The sequence below is a fragment of the Prunus dulcis genome, chromosome 2 (assembly GCF_902201215.1).
Source record: "Prunus dulcis chromosome 2, ALMONDv2, whole genome shotgun sequence".
Lineage (NCBI taxonomy): Eukaryota > Viridiplantae > Streptophyta > Magnoliopsida > Rosales > Rosaceae > Prunus > Prunus dulcis.
This window is the reverse complement of record NC_047651.1, coordinates 15,554,065-15,570,711: the sequence shown is the minus strand read 5'-3', so window position 1 is coordinate 15,570,711 and position 16,647 is coordinate 15,554,065. Positions and strand designations below refer to the sequence as shown.

The 16,647-nt window shown below is 36.1% G+C and overlaps 4 protein-coding genes and 1 non-coding gene across 5 annotated transcripts; 3 read left to right on the top strand and 2 right to left on the bottom strand.

Moving 5' to 3' along the window:
• Positions 1-689: 689 nt before the first annotated feature.
• On the top strand, positions 690-3,710 carry LOC117618998 (pectinesterase 2). The gene is made up of 2 exons (XM_034348815.1): positions 690-1,646; positions 2,830-3,710. Exons 1-2 carry the CDS (start codon positions 794-796, stop codon positions 3,510-3,512), a joined length of 1,536 nt encoding a protein of 511 aa, XP_034204706.1. The 5' UTR covers positions 690-793; the 3' UTR covers positions 3,513-3,710.
• A 1,400-nt stretch (positions 3,711-5,110) lies between these two features.
• On the bottom strand, positions 5,111-7,207 carry LOC117619214 (plasmodesmata-located protein 8). The gene is made up of 3 exons (XM_034349108.1): positions 6,337-7,207; positions 5,561-5,668; positions 5,111-5,466 (listed from the first exon to the last, which is right to left on the bottom strand). The coding sequence occupies exons 1-3, from the start codon at positions 7,103-7,105 to the stop codon at positions 5,462-5,464; spliced, it is 882 nt and encodes a 293-aa protein (XP_034204999.1). The 5' UTR covers positions 7,106-7,207; the 3' UTR covers positions 5,111-5,461.
• Positions 7,208-8,547: 1,340 nt separating this feature from the next.
• On the top strand, positions 8,548-10,883 carry LOC117617122. Its single transcript, XM_034346383.1, has 3 exons — positions 8,548-8,710; positions 9,730-10,117; positions 10,189-10,883. Exons 2-3 carry the CDS (start codon positions 9,800-9,802, stop codon positions 10,654-10,656), a joined length of 786 nt encoding a protein of 261 aa, XP_034202274.1. The 5' UTR covers positions 8,548-8,710; positions 9,730-9,799; the 3' UTR covers positions 10,657-10,883.
• LOC117620450 lies at positions 10,636-10,717 on the top strand. Its single transcript, XR_004584786.1, has one exon. It is a non-coding gene; the product is annotated as a small nucleolar RNA snoR8a (small nucleolar RNA).
• Positions 10,884-14,903: 4,020 nt separating the features above from the next.
• Positions 14,904-16,146, bottom strand: LOC117618796 (auxin-responsive protein SAUR36). Its single transcript, XM_034348528.1, has one exon. The coding sequence runs from the start codon at positions 15,714-15,716 to the stop codon at positions 15,198-15,200; it is 519 nt and encodes a 172-aa protein (XP_034204419.1). The 5' UTR covers positions 15,717-16,146; the 3' UTR covers positions 14,904-15,197.
• Between the last annotated feature and the right edge of the window lie 501 nt (positions 16,147-16,647).

Sequence of the window (16,647 nt, the reverse complement as noted above, 5' to 3'; positions counted from 1 at the left end):
CTAGATATATTTCAATAACGCGTTTTTTTCTTGCCTCCGTAAAGGAAAATCCAACAAACTTTTAACTTATCGAGTGGCCTAGCTATTACCAACCATTGTTTTCTTCTTTTTTTTTTTTTTCCTCTCAAAGGACAATTTATTGGTAAAAGGGACAAAAATCATATTTTGAACTTCGAACGTGTGGATGAATGCTTTTAACTGCCAAAGATAAGAATCGACTTCGGATGCAAACGGACTAATGACCAACTAGCTTAACTTACATTTGCTATATGACAAAATTGATGTTCAATATACAATAATACTAAAGATACCAAATAATTTCCAAACTTATTACTACCAGCTAATCTCATATGACATGGAAGCTCATGTCACTTCTTTTTTTCATTTTTCGAACAATCCATATCATTTGTCATGTCATATCGTATATATGAATGGATTTTAATTGGTTGGTGCTCTAAAATTATTGCCACTACTAATTGTAGTGCCGTGTAAAACTATTAAGTTCCTCGGCTACCAATTATTGCATTTGTATTCTAATATATCAGTCATCAAAAAAATTCCAAAATGATAAACAAACATGTTGGATATTAAATATTCAGAGAAAATAACAACAAAGTTGTTCGCCGTGTAACACGCTTTACATCGACAACCCCCGCGACCGTTTCCCTTCTATATATAGAACCCAATTAAGCTAAGCCATGCACACCATATTCAAACACAAAAGCTCGTATAGCTCTAGTCTCCCAAATCGCCCATATTTCATACACATTTCTTGATCAAAAGCCATCCAAAAATGCCAATTCGATTTCACTCAACACTTTTCTTGGTGCTTTATCTCTCTCCAATCATATTTGGTTACTCTCCAAATGATGTGAAAACATGGTGTAGCCAAACTCCTCACCCAAAACTATGTGAGGATTTTCTGAGCCATAACCCAACTACAACCCCCATCAAAGAAAAATCCCAATTCTTCAAGATATCAACCCAACTAGCCCTAGACCGTGCCATCCATGCTCAAACCAACATGCACTCACTTGGCTCAAAGTTCCAAAATGCACACGAAAAAACTGCATGGGCTGATTGCCTTGAGCTCTTTGATTTCACAATCCAAAAGCTCAACAAAACCGTAAATCCCAGCACCAAGTGCACCCAATATGACAAACAAACATGGCTGAGCACAGCTCTCACAAACCTAGAGACATGTCGAGAAGGGTTTGCAGACCTTGGGGTCTCAAATAATTATATCTTCCCTTCAGTGTCAAATAATGTTTCTAATTTGATTAGCAACACTTTGGCCATAAACAAAGCTCCATATACTTCTCAGCCAAACCACAAAAATGGTTTCCCAACTTGGGTGAAGCCTGGTGATCGAAAGCTCTTGCAGTCGTCTTCCCCGACGGCTGATGTTGTGGTGGCCAAAGATGGGTCTGGGAATTACAAGACCATAAGTGAGGCAGTAAGTGCAGCGTCAAAGAGAAAAAGTAGTGCAAGGTATGTGATATATGTGAAGGCAGGGACATATAAGGAAAATGTTCAGATAAAGTCGAAGAATATTATGTTGAGGGGAGATGGTATAGGGAAGACTATTATCACAGGAAGCAAAAGTGTTGGTGGGGGTTCTACAACCTTCAATTCGGCTACAGTTGGTAAGTAAAATTAGCTATTTTCCAAGTGTTTTTTTATATTTATTTATTTTTATATCTCTCATTTATATATACATGCTTTAATCTGAATATATGTATAGCTTAGTTATCTCTCATTAAAGTTGATATTTATATAGCTTTAGTCCATTCACTTTTTATATGAATAAATTGTACTGTTGGATCGTAAATTCTATTATGGAGCTGTTATTGGTACGTACTCCAAAAAGATGATCGTGCACTCCTTCGAGTTAAAATTTTCCCTATATTTATTCATACATAATATACTAAACAATTTATAACTTTGTTTCGAATTATGAGTTGCACGTAGTATGTTGTTTATAATTTTTTTTTTTTAAATGCCTATGAGACAAGTTAAAGAATGATTAGAAGCTTATTACTAGTTAGGCAGGCTTTAACATCGAGGCGACTTATTAAGTTCATTGACTTGTACACAATTTGTTTGCTTTCACTGGTGTTCGAAAATGATTGACCATGCCATTAGATAATGACAAGGCAAAGTCGACTAATTTAAACGTGTTCATTAATCATTTTGGGACCGAACTGTCTTTATCTAGTTTCTACCAAACTTGGATTGAAGGTCTCTGTTTCTTAGAGAGCTGGTCCACTTTGAGAAAGTGGCTAGATTACCTTTTCTTTTTTTGTCATTCGATTAGGCAGGGGGACGAGGGAGTGCTATATTGGGTTGCTTTAAGATTGTCTTTCACGTATTCGTAGATATACTTTTCGGGGAGAGGGAGAGTTTGACCCACTTTTCCACTGTGGTGCCACCCCATGTGTGGCTAGATTACTTTATTACGTGGAAAATGTTATTCATATAAACACTAATTTTATGAAAATTGTTGAAAATATAAACTGATATAGGGGTTAAGTCATAATGCTGACAATTATTTTGGTCTTAAACTAAGACTTGTGAACCTCAAGTTGCCCACAATATCACTTAATTGTCCATAGTCTAGTGTCTATTGATTTGAACAAACTAATTGTGCCTGAAAATATATTTTGTTTTCCTTTGTTTTCATAATATTGGTCAAAGAATATTTGCAAAGTCAGCAATGCCTCAAATTTCATGTAATTTTAATGTTGTTAATTGTCAACTTGTCTTACAAAGTTAACTCTCTAAATTAAAATTCATGACATTCTTTTCTTTGTTTTGATTCATTTTTAGCTGTGGTTGGAGATGGGTTCATTGCCCAGGACATTACATTCCAAAACACTGCCGGTCCAACAAGCGGCCAAGCCGTGGCACTCCGGTCCGGTTCAGATCTCTCTGTTTTTTACAAATGTGGCTTTGAGGGGAACCAAGACACCCTCTATGTGTACTCTGACAGACAATTCTATAGGGAATGTGACATCTATGGAACTGTTGACTTTATTTTCGGCAATGCTGCTGTGGTTTTCCAAAACTGTAACATTTATGTTCACAACCACAAAACCAACACCGTCACTGCACAGGGCCGGTCCGATCCAAACCAAAATACAGGAATTTCTATTCACAATTGTAGAGTTACAGCTGCTTCGGATTTAAAATCGGTTCAAAGTTCGGTTAAAACATACCTAGGGAGGCCATGGAGAGAGTATTCTCGAACCGTGTTCATGAAGACATACCTTGATAGCTTAATTGACCCAGCTGGTTGGATGGAATGGAGTGGTAACTTTGCCTTGAAGACTTTGTATTATGGTGAGTACATGAACACAGGCCCTGGTTCATCCACTTCAAATAGGGTGAAATGGGCAGGTTACCATGTCATTACAAGTGCCTCGGAGGCTTCCAAATTTACTGTTGGGAACTTCATTGCGGGTAATTCTTGGTTGCCAGCCACCAATGTGCCTTTCACCTCTGGTCTGTGATTATACTGTTATTTTTTGGAACATAAATAAATTGATTGTTGGCCCCCAAAAAATGAGGAATTAATTTAGGGCATTCAATGGTTAGGTTACGATTGTGCTTTCTTATTTAATTATTAATATGGAATTGTATCAATGACTCAATTGTCATTCTTTGTGAATTTGTTTTATAAGAATTTATAATTGTTAAGGTTCTTCTCATGCCTGTGCTTCTGCAATTTGGATAATCTTGTACATTATATGTTGCTTCTTGTTTGGGTGTTATTTTATGGTTATATTATTAGTGACTTAATTGACCAAAAACATATATTTATTAGTGACTTAATTAGTAATCAACAACATCATCAACATATAGAATAATTGTACCCTTAATGCTTGTTTGATCAATTGCCAAATGGAAGGGAAAAAAAACTCCTCGCTAAAAATATTGTACAACTTGCTCAAGGAAACCTAGGGGGAAAGAGATGTTTAGCTTTTTTTTAGTACAAGCGATGGTCTAAACTACATGGGAGGGGATTTCTCACATACAAACAACCAGGATGTCATGGGAGTTTGCACTTGAGACCTCTCTAATATGCAAATCAAGACTCTTTTCCACTGAGTTAGACCCCGTTGGCGAGATGTTTAACTTAATAAATAACAGAGAGGACATATATCAAACCATACTAAAACGATTTGTCAAACTGATTGAATAAGTTGCACACTGAGGTGACATCAAAATGACAAGAAGACTTGGTCAAATTGCTTCGATTCAATGCCTGAATATTTTTATTATGAAGCTTCTATCTAATGAATAAACTCTGCCTGCTCTAACAGAGAGAAAAGCGACTGAATCTTTTCTTAAACATTTTGTACGAACTCAATTTGAAACAAATGGATCACCACAGATGCTCGTTAATTATATTATCTTAATTATTAAATCAAATTAGTTAATTTGATCCAACGGTCAAAAAATAAGACCTCATTTAAGGACCTTAGATAAGACCCTCACTATTGATTGGTTTGTGATCCATCATGTTTATAGAGAGATTTGCAGTTAGAGGCATTCTATCTGCTTTGGGTTTGCATTTAGTAGCTAGTTAGTTTCTTCTTCCTTTTTTGGGCTCTGGCCTCTATTGTATAGAGAAAAAAGGCCTATTGGACTGTTTCTAGTGGTGCAACTTGTAAAGGAAACCCATGCATATGCTTAGGCAAACCAAAAAGAAAAACACCAACAAAACTATAAAATAAAACAGCATTCAGCTTTGTCCAATCAATTCCCAATAAGGTAATGCTGATAAAAGGTGAGTTTCTTCAGATTCATTCATGTTTTAAATCAAGTGTGGTATCACTTTTTAAAGGAGGATTTTGGAATTGATGCCTTGTAGAGAGAGATAATTGAATGGTAATGTAAAAGGGTTCAGATGCTTTGCTTATATATATATTTTTGTGATGATACAGTTTCATGGACACAAATATTGTTTGAAATTTTCATTTAATTCTCTTTAAATTTTGAATTGAAGCATAAATTGAGGTTAGTCAAAAATAAAAAATAAAAAGGAAAAGAGAAGAGACGTACATAGAGAACTTGACCTCAAAAAGAGAAAAAGCAAAGAGATGGGTTTACCAAACAAAGGTTGGTTAACCCAAAGAATGAAGTTGAAAAAGAGATGGGTTTTTGTTGGACAGCATGAAGCTAAGAGAATCAGCAGCCCTTTTGAAGTTGATGGAGATTAGAGTGCTACTTTATGCTATAGGATAACACCACCTTCTATTGTGAAAGAAAAAAAAAAAAAAACCCAATTGGTATTAAAATAGACAAAAAGTAGAAAACATAGAGCTTTCACTAGAATATTGAAGCCAACATCAATTTGTGGACTTCTGTCATGATTATGTATCCTCCATATCTTTCAAGAAAGTAGTCTCTCTCTCTCTCTCTCTCTCTCTCTCTCTCTCTCTCTCTCCACATCTCCTTAACCTGTAAGCATGATTAATTATATCATTTCATCAATAATTGGTTAATTATGTAATATTTATTGAAGTGGAAAGAGGGTATATATTTATTTACTTACCCATGGTTTTCCTGCAAACTGAGAGAATAACAATCAGAATAGCTAGCCCTGCTACTGTCCCAACAATAATGGCCACTGTCTTCCCCACTTGGTCTTGGTTAGAGGAATCTATACAAACAAACACATAAAAGCAAAAGTGAGGGGAATTAGTACTATATTATATATGCATAATTCACAAGCATTTGATTGTGTATAATTTAAAGATGAAAGTGTAGAATTTTTCAAAGTATGGAGGTTCCCAAAAGTAAGAAGCTAAAGTTACTGGTGCCCTTTATGCTTTGGCCTTTACTTTGTTGACCTTGGGTTTGATGAATTTTAATCCCTTTCTCTTCCAAGAATTGAAGTGTTGCATATGTTATTTTAATTCAACAGCACCATTTTGACCCTCAGCTTAGAAATATTTTACTCTTACAAACCACATAACAAAGTTACATAAAAGTTTAGCTCTCTAGGTTAAGTCAAGTGGCGAGAGTGACTAGGGAAATGGGTTCAGATTAGGTTAGGTCTAGGATTCGATTCCCTGTATTTAAAAAAACATTACGCAAAATGTCTTTTAATTAAGAAAATGATATCTACTCTGTGGATTTCAACCCTCTACGTCTTATTTAACAGTTAAAGACATAATTAATGGCTACAATTTATGATGAAATGGCCAAATAAAGTCTCTGTTTTGGTGTTAGTTAATGCAAAAGCAGAGTAAAAATCTATGTTTTGTGTTGTGGTGTTTCTTTTAAGATGTTAGGATTATATGCAGGGAAATGAGTAGAAATTTTCACCTGAGATATCATAGTAGCCAGATGCCCAATACCGAGCATAACACTGAGCCAAGAACACATCAACAGCTGCTGCTGATCCACACAAACTCTTCAACTTTCCCACAGCATCAGCAATGCAAGAAGAGCAGTCATTTTGGCTCATATCCCCCAAACACTGAGCAAAACCTTCAACCAAACCAGAGCTACTAACCCTAAAGCCATTTGTTCCTTGCAATTCAGCAAGCACATCATCTCTGCGCCTAAAGAATTCAACATCTTCACTCACACTACTTTTACTGCATTTTCTGTACCTAAGACTTGTGTCAAGCCTCCCCAAGAAATTAACATGCTCATATCTTATGAGACAACCCTCAAGCTGCAAAGAAGCCCCATAAGAGTAGGGACAAACCAAAGTAATTTGATTTACTGCACTCTCTAAGCATTTTGCGCAGTCGAAAATCTTTAAGTCACCTCTACACTGGTATAAGCCATATATGGTGCCTTCTAGTGTTGTTGAGCTTCCATTTCCAACTCCAAAACTGTTGTAAGAGACTTGAGAGGATGAGCTAACCACTGATGTTAGAAAAGAGTTGAGGTTGGCTTCAAAGGGGGAGCTTGGTTGGTACTTTTCTTGAGAGCAGCCTGCATAGATGAAGATATGGGCTTGGATTGGGTAGCCATGAATGCTAAGTGAAGAAAAGAGAAGGAAAAGCAGAGAAGAGATTATGATTCTCAGGGCTAAGATTGTTTTCTGAGTAGAGTAGTCTAGCTGAAGGTTGCTCATGACCATTTCTTTTTTTCTTCTTGTTTTTTCAACTCGGCATCACTTTCCTTTGTATTGTGGTTTGGTGATGGTAGTGCGAGAAAGGAGGGAGACTGACTGCTTTTTGGTCGTTCTTGAATTCTCATGTGGACATGTTCCTATTAGGAAAGTGCCTCTATGTGTTGTTCATGGGCCTACCTGTGTGTTCTTAGTTTAAGCATCTGCTCAAAAATTATACTTTTGACCCCAATAGATAGTCATAAAGATAATTAACCTAAAAAAAGATAATCATAAAGATAGTAGAATTCTGTAGGAAGATGCCCTATTTTTTAACCGTTAGATTAAATTGATAATTTGATTCAACAGTTACGACATAGCAACTTAAATAAAACCCTCGCTACAGAGTGACTCTATAAAGATGAGCAAGCAAAGCAGACTGCTTCTTTTATTAGTGGACTCACCTTGAGATGGCCTTATATAAAATGACTTGTAACATTGCAGCTACATTTCCTTTATACATTATGTCTTGTTGGATTGTTTGATTTTTATGATTACGGAGCAAATTTATTCTCCTTTTTTTAATTATTAAAAAGTATATTTCATGTGAATTACATGACGAAGAAGTGACAAGAAAAAGTATGAACTTCGACTACAAAATCCAATCCCCATTGTTTTGTATCAACATGTTCATTATGGCATCATACTCTACGGTTTTATTTTACTATACTTTTTTGATTTGGGGTATTGGAGTAAACTAAGTCTATATTTTTTAAATAAATTCAGATAGATTACCTTGCCTAATCAATCAATTGTAACTCCATTACAGATGTGTTAACTCATATTAGGAGAACATGAGTCACAAACATTATCCTTCTTTACTCCAAATGCATTTAATTATTGGTGGTCATTTATTTGGTGATTTAATGTTAAGCTTTCAAGGTCCCAATAGCAAAGTTTTTCTCTTGCCAAGCTATGTGATTAGAAGATTTCGACTATTAAATTCTTTAAGCTACTTTACAATCTCAATAGAAAAATCATCTCTAGGTTACAATCTTCAGTTGTGCTAATGTTTCATCGTAAATCAGATTTATTCGTAAATCAGACTTATTTATCAACAGTGTTATATAAGAAGACTTTGTAAAGTTTCAATCATGTTTATCAGTAAAAACAATACCGTAATCACTCATTCTTAGAGTAATTTTGTATGTTTCGAGTATACAATATACATAGGACATGTTACATATGAAAATATTTTATTTTAATTTTAAAAAGAAGTGCAGTAAATTGAATACTCCAAACCACATTGTTTAATATAAATTCACATAACATACACAAATTTCTCCCATTCTGAAACGTAAAATGATTGTCTTATTATAAAATACATATAAAAAAAGTTATTATTAGCATCGTGCACACTTGATGTAAAAGATTTATAACGGCCATAATTGTCAAAATTCATTAGCTTAGAGAAAAATCTGCCTTTTACGTAATTTGACCCAAAAAATACCCTTGTACTGCTGCTCCACATTTTCCCACACCCCTCCCTGCCTCTGAAAGACTGGATCTTTTTCTCCCTAACACAACGCCCAGCACTCCCTCTCTCATTTTTCCTGTGGCGCCACCTCTCCTCAGGTCAGTCCGTGAATTATGTCTTATTTTTTGGAATAAATATCTGAATTCAATTTACTGTTTGGAAATTATATAATTTGGATCAGATTTAGGCATTTCTTTGGTTGTTCGTGGGGCCTGAGATTGATGATGGCTTCCAGTTCTTAGAACATTCACAAATTTCTGTTCTTTTTTAAATGTCTATTGAGATGATATTGGTTTTATTTACTGGGTAATGGTAATTCTTTCTTGTTTTAGATAAATTGAGGAAAACATCATTTGTTGCTTGGATGTGTTTATTGGGTATGCCGTGGATGTGTTTGTTCATTTGCTTCTATGTTCATTTTATGTAGTATATTGTTATGTTTTTATCTGCTTGAACTTGTTGATTTGGTATGCTGCCATATTCCAACAATTTATCAATTTTGGGTAGCACACAGACTTAAACAGTAGTTTTGTCTTCTGAGGATTTCCATTTTTTGCGTCTCTATTCGCTTTATTCGCTTAACGATTCATGGTCAGTGCTGCCTATAGAAATAGAAAATCTGAAGGAACGCTTCAGTTTTCAAGAATAGTCTGGTTTGTCTATGAATTTATGAGTTTTTTTTTTCCTTAGATTTTTGTGTTCTATGATTCTTCTTGGTTGGTATTTCAGATTGTTTATTTTATTTTGTTGTTTGGGGTCAATTTCTGATATCTAATTTAGGGGTAAAGATGACGGTTTAAGTGTGATCAAGCTTTGATGTAAATGACAGTGGCTTTAAATATTTCGTTTTCTTCCTTCTCATGTGCTCATCTTTCTTCCAAGAATACGCACTGGTATGTACTGACTGTAGTTGAAAGACGAAAGGAGAAGAATGTAGATTGATCCCGTGTAATGTGTTATTTTAGCTCAGACCAGTCTTCTTCTATGTGGGAGAATTTAGCCCTTGTTACAATTTATCCATATCCTGTTTGCTTTCTTTTTGCATTTCTTATGATTTAAATCACAGTGATGAGTTGAATTTAGTAATGCCACTGACTAAAATGACCCGAGTGTGTAGAAAGCCCAATGACAGTGATGGCTTATGAGTAATAAAGTAAGGGGTTGTGCTGTTGAATATCAAATTCTCAATGGAAGAAGAAGAGCCTAAATCACAGAGCTTGAAAGAAGAAGACAATGAATCACAGAGCTTTAAAGAACAGCCTAAATCACAGAGTTTGAAAGAAGAGCCTAAATCACAGAGCTTGGACGAAGAAGACGCTAAGTCACAGAGCTTGGACGAAGAAGATGCTAAGTCACAGAGCTTGAAAGAAGACCTTCAATCACTGAGCTTAGAAGGACGAGATGGTTTTGCATTCCCTGGAATCAATGAAAATTCGTTGCAGTTCCTGGATTCAATAGACGGGTATTTAACCCTATTGGATTCACTGTCTTGGACACTCCGACAGGTAAAATTCGACTATATATTTCTTTTGGTTATATTCTTACACTAACAGGGAATAGGATAACACTAAAACAGGGGTGGCTGCAATTAGCAAGTGCTCGACATTCAATGGGTGAGTCACGTGTGAGCAGTGCTGTGTTGGACCTGAAATCCCACCCTGCAAGCACATTTTTGGAAGTAACCCAGCAATCCAATCCAGGAGTTGGGCAAATTCATCATTTTACATTGCACAAATGGGCATCCTCTGACAATGACAATGGAGCTCCACTTATGGATACGAGTCCACAGATACGACAACGAAAGGATAAGGATGGAGCTCCACCTCCAGTTAAAGCTGAAGCTGATCACCAACATCAACTTCAAAAGGAGCGGTCTAAGTCACTGTTGATGTTTGGCGGTTTGGTTTCGCCAAAGCTACGGGCAGCACAACTCTCATTCGAATCTGCACTTGACGCCCTTGTAGAGATTGCCAACATGCGTTCTTTGATGCTTTCCACTTTCCATAAGGTCAGGGAAGAAGTGGAGGCTGCCAAAGCCAAATGATGGATGCTATTTCCATGGCACGATAGACGACGTATTTTTACACCCATAGAGTATGAGCACCACCTGCGTGTATTTCAATCCATCGAATTTTATTTCCATTCTATTTTGCTATAATTGCTTGATTTTGATCTTTACTACAGTTTAAGTGTATTTTCTCATGGTTATCCGGTTAAGTGTGTGTCGGATTTGGAGGTAGTTGACTAAAGCCCTTAATTTTCTTTCATTCATGAACTTGAAATTTTCCCCTTTGTACAAAATTAAATAAAATTCGGTTTGGTAAGGTACCGGCCGAATTATTTTGTGTGGATGGTTTGTTTTCACCAACGTGACCACAACCGTGTTCAAAGCTTGGATGCTTAGCTATCTTTCTATGCTTCTAAATCCAACGGCTCTAATTTGTGTTTAAATTTTAATGGCTTTATTAAATGGACTGCCGCGATTAAATATCAAACAACTCAATTCACATCAAATGCAACCTAAACAATGAAGTAAAAACGAGGCACACCTACCGTTCGATCAAATAGCGCGTAGTTTGAACGGTTGGGTGGAATTTTGAAATTTTAAGTTGATTTGCTTGTATAAAATTGGGCTAATTGGACTGGTTCTGTAGTGCAATTCCAAATTGGCTAATTGGGCTGGTTTCTTCTTTCTTGCTTTCTTGGTTCGCCCCAATTCCTACTTCAATTCCATTCAGAAAAGAAAATATTCATAGCTAAAAGAATTGAAAGCGCCAATCTTTAATTGTTATAAACATTTGAGCTTTTATCTATTATTAATTGAATAAAATATTAATTAATGATTCACTGGAAAATGAAGAGGAAATCACTAATCAGCAATTCAGAATTAACATGTTTTACATTTCAACTCATGAGATTGAGATGATGTTAACTCATGATTCATGTTTTACCCACTCCCTGTCCATTTTTTTTGTTGAAGGTAACATCTCTCATGTTAATTACATGTTAAAAAAGTCATCCAATCTTTCCAGGTTTTACAATTTAAATGGTTGCTAGTCTCCATTAACATATATAAGTTTGTTATGTTTTACAGTTTTATTTCATCATTTCCTTGATTTTATTTGTGGGATATTGGGGTAAACTAATCATGATTTGCTTAATGATGGTCTTGGTGGTAGTGGATGGTATTAAATTAATCCGGTCTTAAAATTTAATATTGTTTGTCAGTTTAGAAGCTTATGGTTGTTTTGGTCGATATAATTACTCTGGTATAAATACCAGTATCCATTGTAGTGGTAAGTAATGCAATTCATTTCAATAAATAACAAATCTTCTTTGTTCTTCCTTAGCTCGTGTTTTCTTGCCTATGTATGAATTAGATCACTTTTATTGTCATTTGACATGTTTATAATAGATTGGTAATAATTCAACCCCACATCATCTTTGATTCGATTGAGTGAAAGTCAAGAGAAATAATTGTCTAAGTGTGCTTCTTGAGTGGCTTTGAGAAAAGGCAGATATTCCCAAGCTGACCTGCTCTAGTAGTCGGGAGCCGCGCAATCGGGTCTCCCAAGGACTAATAAAGATGTTATTTGATCGCTTTTAAATTTCCACCAGCATGTAGTATTTTCTATTAGAAACATTTGTAAATGATTTATCTCAAAATATTTGCAATTTTCAATAATATGATGGATTAGATTTGTAAATCGTTGTGAAGAATACGCTATACATTGACCAAAGAAGAAAGAAAGAAAACACCTTTGAACCACGTTATGTTCTTGTTTTGATTGCTGTTGCGCAATTCCTTATAATTAGTTTTTTTTTTTTTTTCGCTTTATAAAAAGGAAAAACAAACAATTGCGAATTGATGTGTTTTCCATTTAGTTCGGTATGCATTTACATCTAAGGTGTCCCATATTTGTTTCTTTCCTAGTTTGTTCTTAATCTGTCGCTTTCTTCCTTTCCCATTCTTACTTCAATTCAATTGAGAAAAGAAAATATAAATATATTGGCTGGAGAAAAGTAAAAACCACCGAAAGCACGAATTTGTATGATGTCGAAACTTTGAGCTTTGATCACGGATTGGGAAAAAAAATATTACTGAATTCACTATGCAAAGAAAATGAATGCTATATATTGAATTTGAACGTGAATGTGATCATTCATTTCTAGTAAGGTGATGAATGTGTTCTGTAAATTGTTACGCATAGGATATCGATGAGTCTTGTACAAATAAATGGATTTGAAAATTTTATGACAAAATAACATTTATAATTATGATCACAAACCCAACGAATTTAACAGAAATAAAAATTTGAGTAGGAGAAAGAAATTATGTATAATTTCGTGATGAACATGACAATACGTATAAAATAAAAAATCCTAACAAGCTAGGCAGCAGTAGGAGAACCCATGCATCGCCCAAAGAAAGAAGAAAGAAAACACCTTTGAGCCACCTTATTTTCTTGCTTAGAAGGCGAAGGTGAACCTCGTGCGTAATTTGAATCAACAAACTCTCGTTCCTGAAATTTTTCGTCGAAATTTGAATGGTGTTTGAAACTTTTGACACCAGAGAAGGGAGGGCGAATTGGACCAGAGAAGGTAGGGCAAATAGGACCAGAGAAGGAAGTCGGCTTTTGATCGAATACTGGAACCCTATCCTCCCAAATGCGGCCGGAGGAGCCTTGCCTCCTAAATGACATAGATGATCTTTGCAATGAACCCATAGTTCATCAATTTCTTATTTTCTGTCTTTGTCTTTGTCTCTCCCTCACGTTTAGTATGATAGGTCAAAACCCTTTCCCTTAAACTAACATAACCGTTTTTGGTTTTTTTGGGTTATTTTGATATTTTAGGTTGTGGTAATTTCCTTATCAATTATGCCACGACTTTGTTGGGGAGCTATTATTAAATCCCATCTAGGCCATATAAATTTAGGGTCATTTGACAGATAATGGTTTCTCAAGTGGTTAAAATGATTCTAGAAAAAGTTCCCGTTACAAATAAGTCAATACATTCGTTTTGAGCATTTATCGGTTACATACCACCAAAGCCTACAAAGATACTAGTCGGATGTTGGTAAAATTAATTATCCATAAAATAAATAAATAAATTGACTTGTCTTAAGATGACAACAAATATTATGGCATACTTTTATAAAAGAAACCACCATAATTTTACTTAATAATTACTACTACCAAAAATAAGGACCTCTTTTTAAGCAAATGTGAGCGACAACTTATCATAACCATCAGGTTGATCAAACGATTGAAATCTCAATAACTTATTCTAACATATTAAACCTCTTTTTTCATTACAAAATCTATATTATAAATGTTATTTTTTTGAGTTATAAAATCCACACACACCATTTGACCTGAACAGTGAGTGCGCCCCATCAAATTCGAGTCCCACAAAGACAATTCACCATGCCATTCCTCCAGCAAATCCGATACATATTCATGATCTTTCTCAACTACAACAGAATGGGATACAGAGCAACATGGACTGGAACCTTGAAGGTGCCTTGCCTGCATTCAAGTGCTTCATAGACCTTTTGGGGCTTCTGTGTGGCACATAATAAATCAACAATAATAAAAATAAAGTATAATTGCACTGGCCATATAGCAAAATGGAATAAAAAGACCAATGTATGGTGGTGGAGCTGCGGGAGGTGGGAAACTGCCTTTATCAATTGATTCTAATTTCATTAGATTCCCCACTATGCCACCAGTACCATGCTTGAGTAGGACACGTCTATGGTGTCAAAAAAAGATGATTTTTTTCTTCTAGAAAACTCCAGTGCTGCGACCGACCAAAAGCCTTTTTAGGGGAAATTGGATTCTCTAACATTTTCCAATAAAATTGGACATTAATAATTAATTCATTAAGCAAAACCTGTGATATATGGAAGTGGATTGAGAAAATTGGACAATTCCCTAAGCATAAAATCTCACAAGTAATCTTCAAAGATTAGTTCTATTAGCTTTAGCTTAACCACTTGTTTGTAGCTATTATTATTGAAAATCTTATAAAAACCGTTCTCTGGATAAGTACGTGCTTAAAACACTCGACCGTTTAATAAAAAATTCGAGCATTAATACCAAGTCAACTTCATCAATTGCCTCTCAACAACGCATTTCCCCCAACTTTCTTACGTTTCCAATTAAGAACCAATAACAACCACAACAAAAGAAACAAAAAAGAAACTCCCCACAACAAAATATTGAAGTAGTCAAAGTCTTGACATCATTATCATTTTTATTACCATTTGATGCATTCACATCAAAACCGAAGAAATAATCACTGTCATTTTCACCTCATGATCATTATCAACCACATTAAATCCCCGCTTGCAAGAATTAAAAGAGAAAAAGTTCATCCATATTCTTTGTATAAATATACATCTAAAAAGCTACCACACATGTACCAAAAAGTACAAAAAGAAAATTCCAAAAATTTAAAAAGGGTAAAAAAGTAAAAACAAAGTGAGACCACTAAACTCCACAAAAATTTCTAACGACATCACTATCAGTTTGGAATATTATCGTCATCATCATCATCATCATCCTTCATTGTCCTGCCTTAATGGGAGGCGCTGCGCTTCCACGTCAGCCTGCGCTGAGTCGACCCGGCGGCGATCCGGGTCTTGACGCTCTCGAAGTCCGAGATCGGGCAGGGTATGGTGATCCCTCCCTCGTGCTGAAACCCGTACTCTTTTTCGGCCTCTCTCAGAAGCCGGCTGAAGAGGGGATGGTTAAAGTAAATGACGGGCACCAAAACTCGGTGAAAGTCGCCGTCGTTTTGGCCCACGTACACAGCCAGGTGACCCTTTGGAACCGTCACAGGCTTGCTTGTCTCAACCGGGTTCTGACCCAACTGTTTGTAGCCCGACCCAGGTTTGCGGCAGCACAGAGATTTGGCTCCGGCGGACCACTTCCGGCCCCAAGTGAGCAGCTTGGACATGGGTTTGTTGCTGCAAGGCGGGGGAGAAGCCGGGTTGAGCATGGAGTATCCAGTTCGGGTTCGGGTATTACGGAATAAGAACCACCGGGTGACCCGGCAAAGGCGCTTTCCGAGCTTGAATCCTCTGATCTTAGCCATTGATTGGTAAAAAAAAGAGGGAAATTGGCTTGTGGGTTTTGAAGTTTGGGTTGAGATTTGGGTTTTTTGCTAGAGAGAGAGAGAGAGAGCTGGGTTCAGGAAAAAGGCCAAGGGTCTGCCTCAGACATGGTGAGCCGAGAAAGAGTTAAGCAGATTTCAGAGAGAGAGGTGGGTATATTGGACATGGCCTGGATTTGAAGTCCGAGAATAGCAGTGAGGGTATTTCATCAAAGATCTGAAATACCCAAAGTGTTAATTTAGCTAAATTTTCAGTCTTTGGTGTTGAATTGAATTCGATATGGGTTTTGTTGGTGGGTTCAAGACTATCTGGTGGTGGTAGAGGGAGGTGGGTGATGAAAAAGAATTAAGAGTATTTGGGAGGTGAAGAGAGGGTTATATATACAAAGGGGAAACTGAGGACAGATGTGTTTTTTTTTTTTAAAGTCAAAATTGTACGAGGGGAAGGAAGAGCGCAAGTGCAAGTGGAGAAAGGAGTTTGATTTGGTCGGCACGCGAATATGAGAAGAATAAAATGTAGTTAAATGGGGGCACTGGGATGAGATGGGAAGTCAAAAGTCAGATAAAAGAAGGGTCCGATGAGAAGTGGCTGCGGCGAAAGTTGCACGGCGATTGTGATTAAAATGGGGGCGTACAAGTCAGCGAGTTTTTATCAAGTATTTACGGTTTTATTATAATTTTTTTAGTGTAAAGCCTCATATCTTTTTATACAAGATGTTTGAAAATGGAAAAAGAAACGAAGAAAAGAAATAAGAATATACATCATCAGGGGGGAGGAGATGTAAATGTAACTTCTTTTGCGTAATTCGAATCTGTCAATGTCTCGCAAAGTGAAATATCCATACATATACGAGCAACTTTAAATGTAATAAGTAAAAAATCTGAAAATGATCACATTGTTAAATCATACGAC

Coding starts and splice junctions, on each gene's coding strand:
- LOC117619214 (XM_034349108.1), bottom strand. CDS start 7,105: ATGGTCATGAGCAACCTTCAGCTAGACTACTCTACTCAGAAAACAATC. Junction 5,669..6,336: donor TGGCTACTATGATATCTCAG/GTGAAAATTTCT, acceptor TTGTTTGTATAG/ATTCCTCTAACCAAGACCAA.
- LOC117618998 (XM_034348815.1), top strand. CDS start 794: ATGCCAATTCGATTTCACTCAACACTTTTCTTGGTGCTTTATCTCTCT. Junction 1,647..2,829: donor CTTCAATTCGGCTACAGTTG/GTAAGTAAAATT, acceptor ATTCATTTTTAG/CTGTGGTTGGAGATGGGTTC.
- LOC117618796 (XM_034348528.1), bottom strand. CDS start 15,716: ATGGCTAAGATCAGAGGATTCAAGCTCGGAAAGCGCCTTTGCCGGGTC.
- LOC117617122 (XM_034346383.1), top strand. CDS start 9,800: ATGGAAGAAGAAGAGCCTAAATCACAGAGCTTGAAAGAAGAAGACAAT. Junction 10,118..10,188: donor TGTCTTGGACACTCCGACAG/GTAAAATTCGAC, acceptor ACACTAAAACAG/GGGTGGCTGCAATTAGCAAG.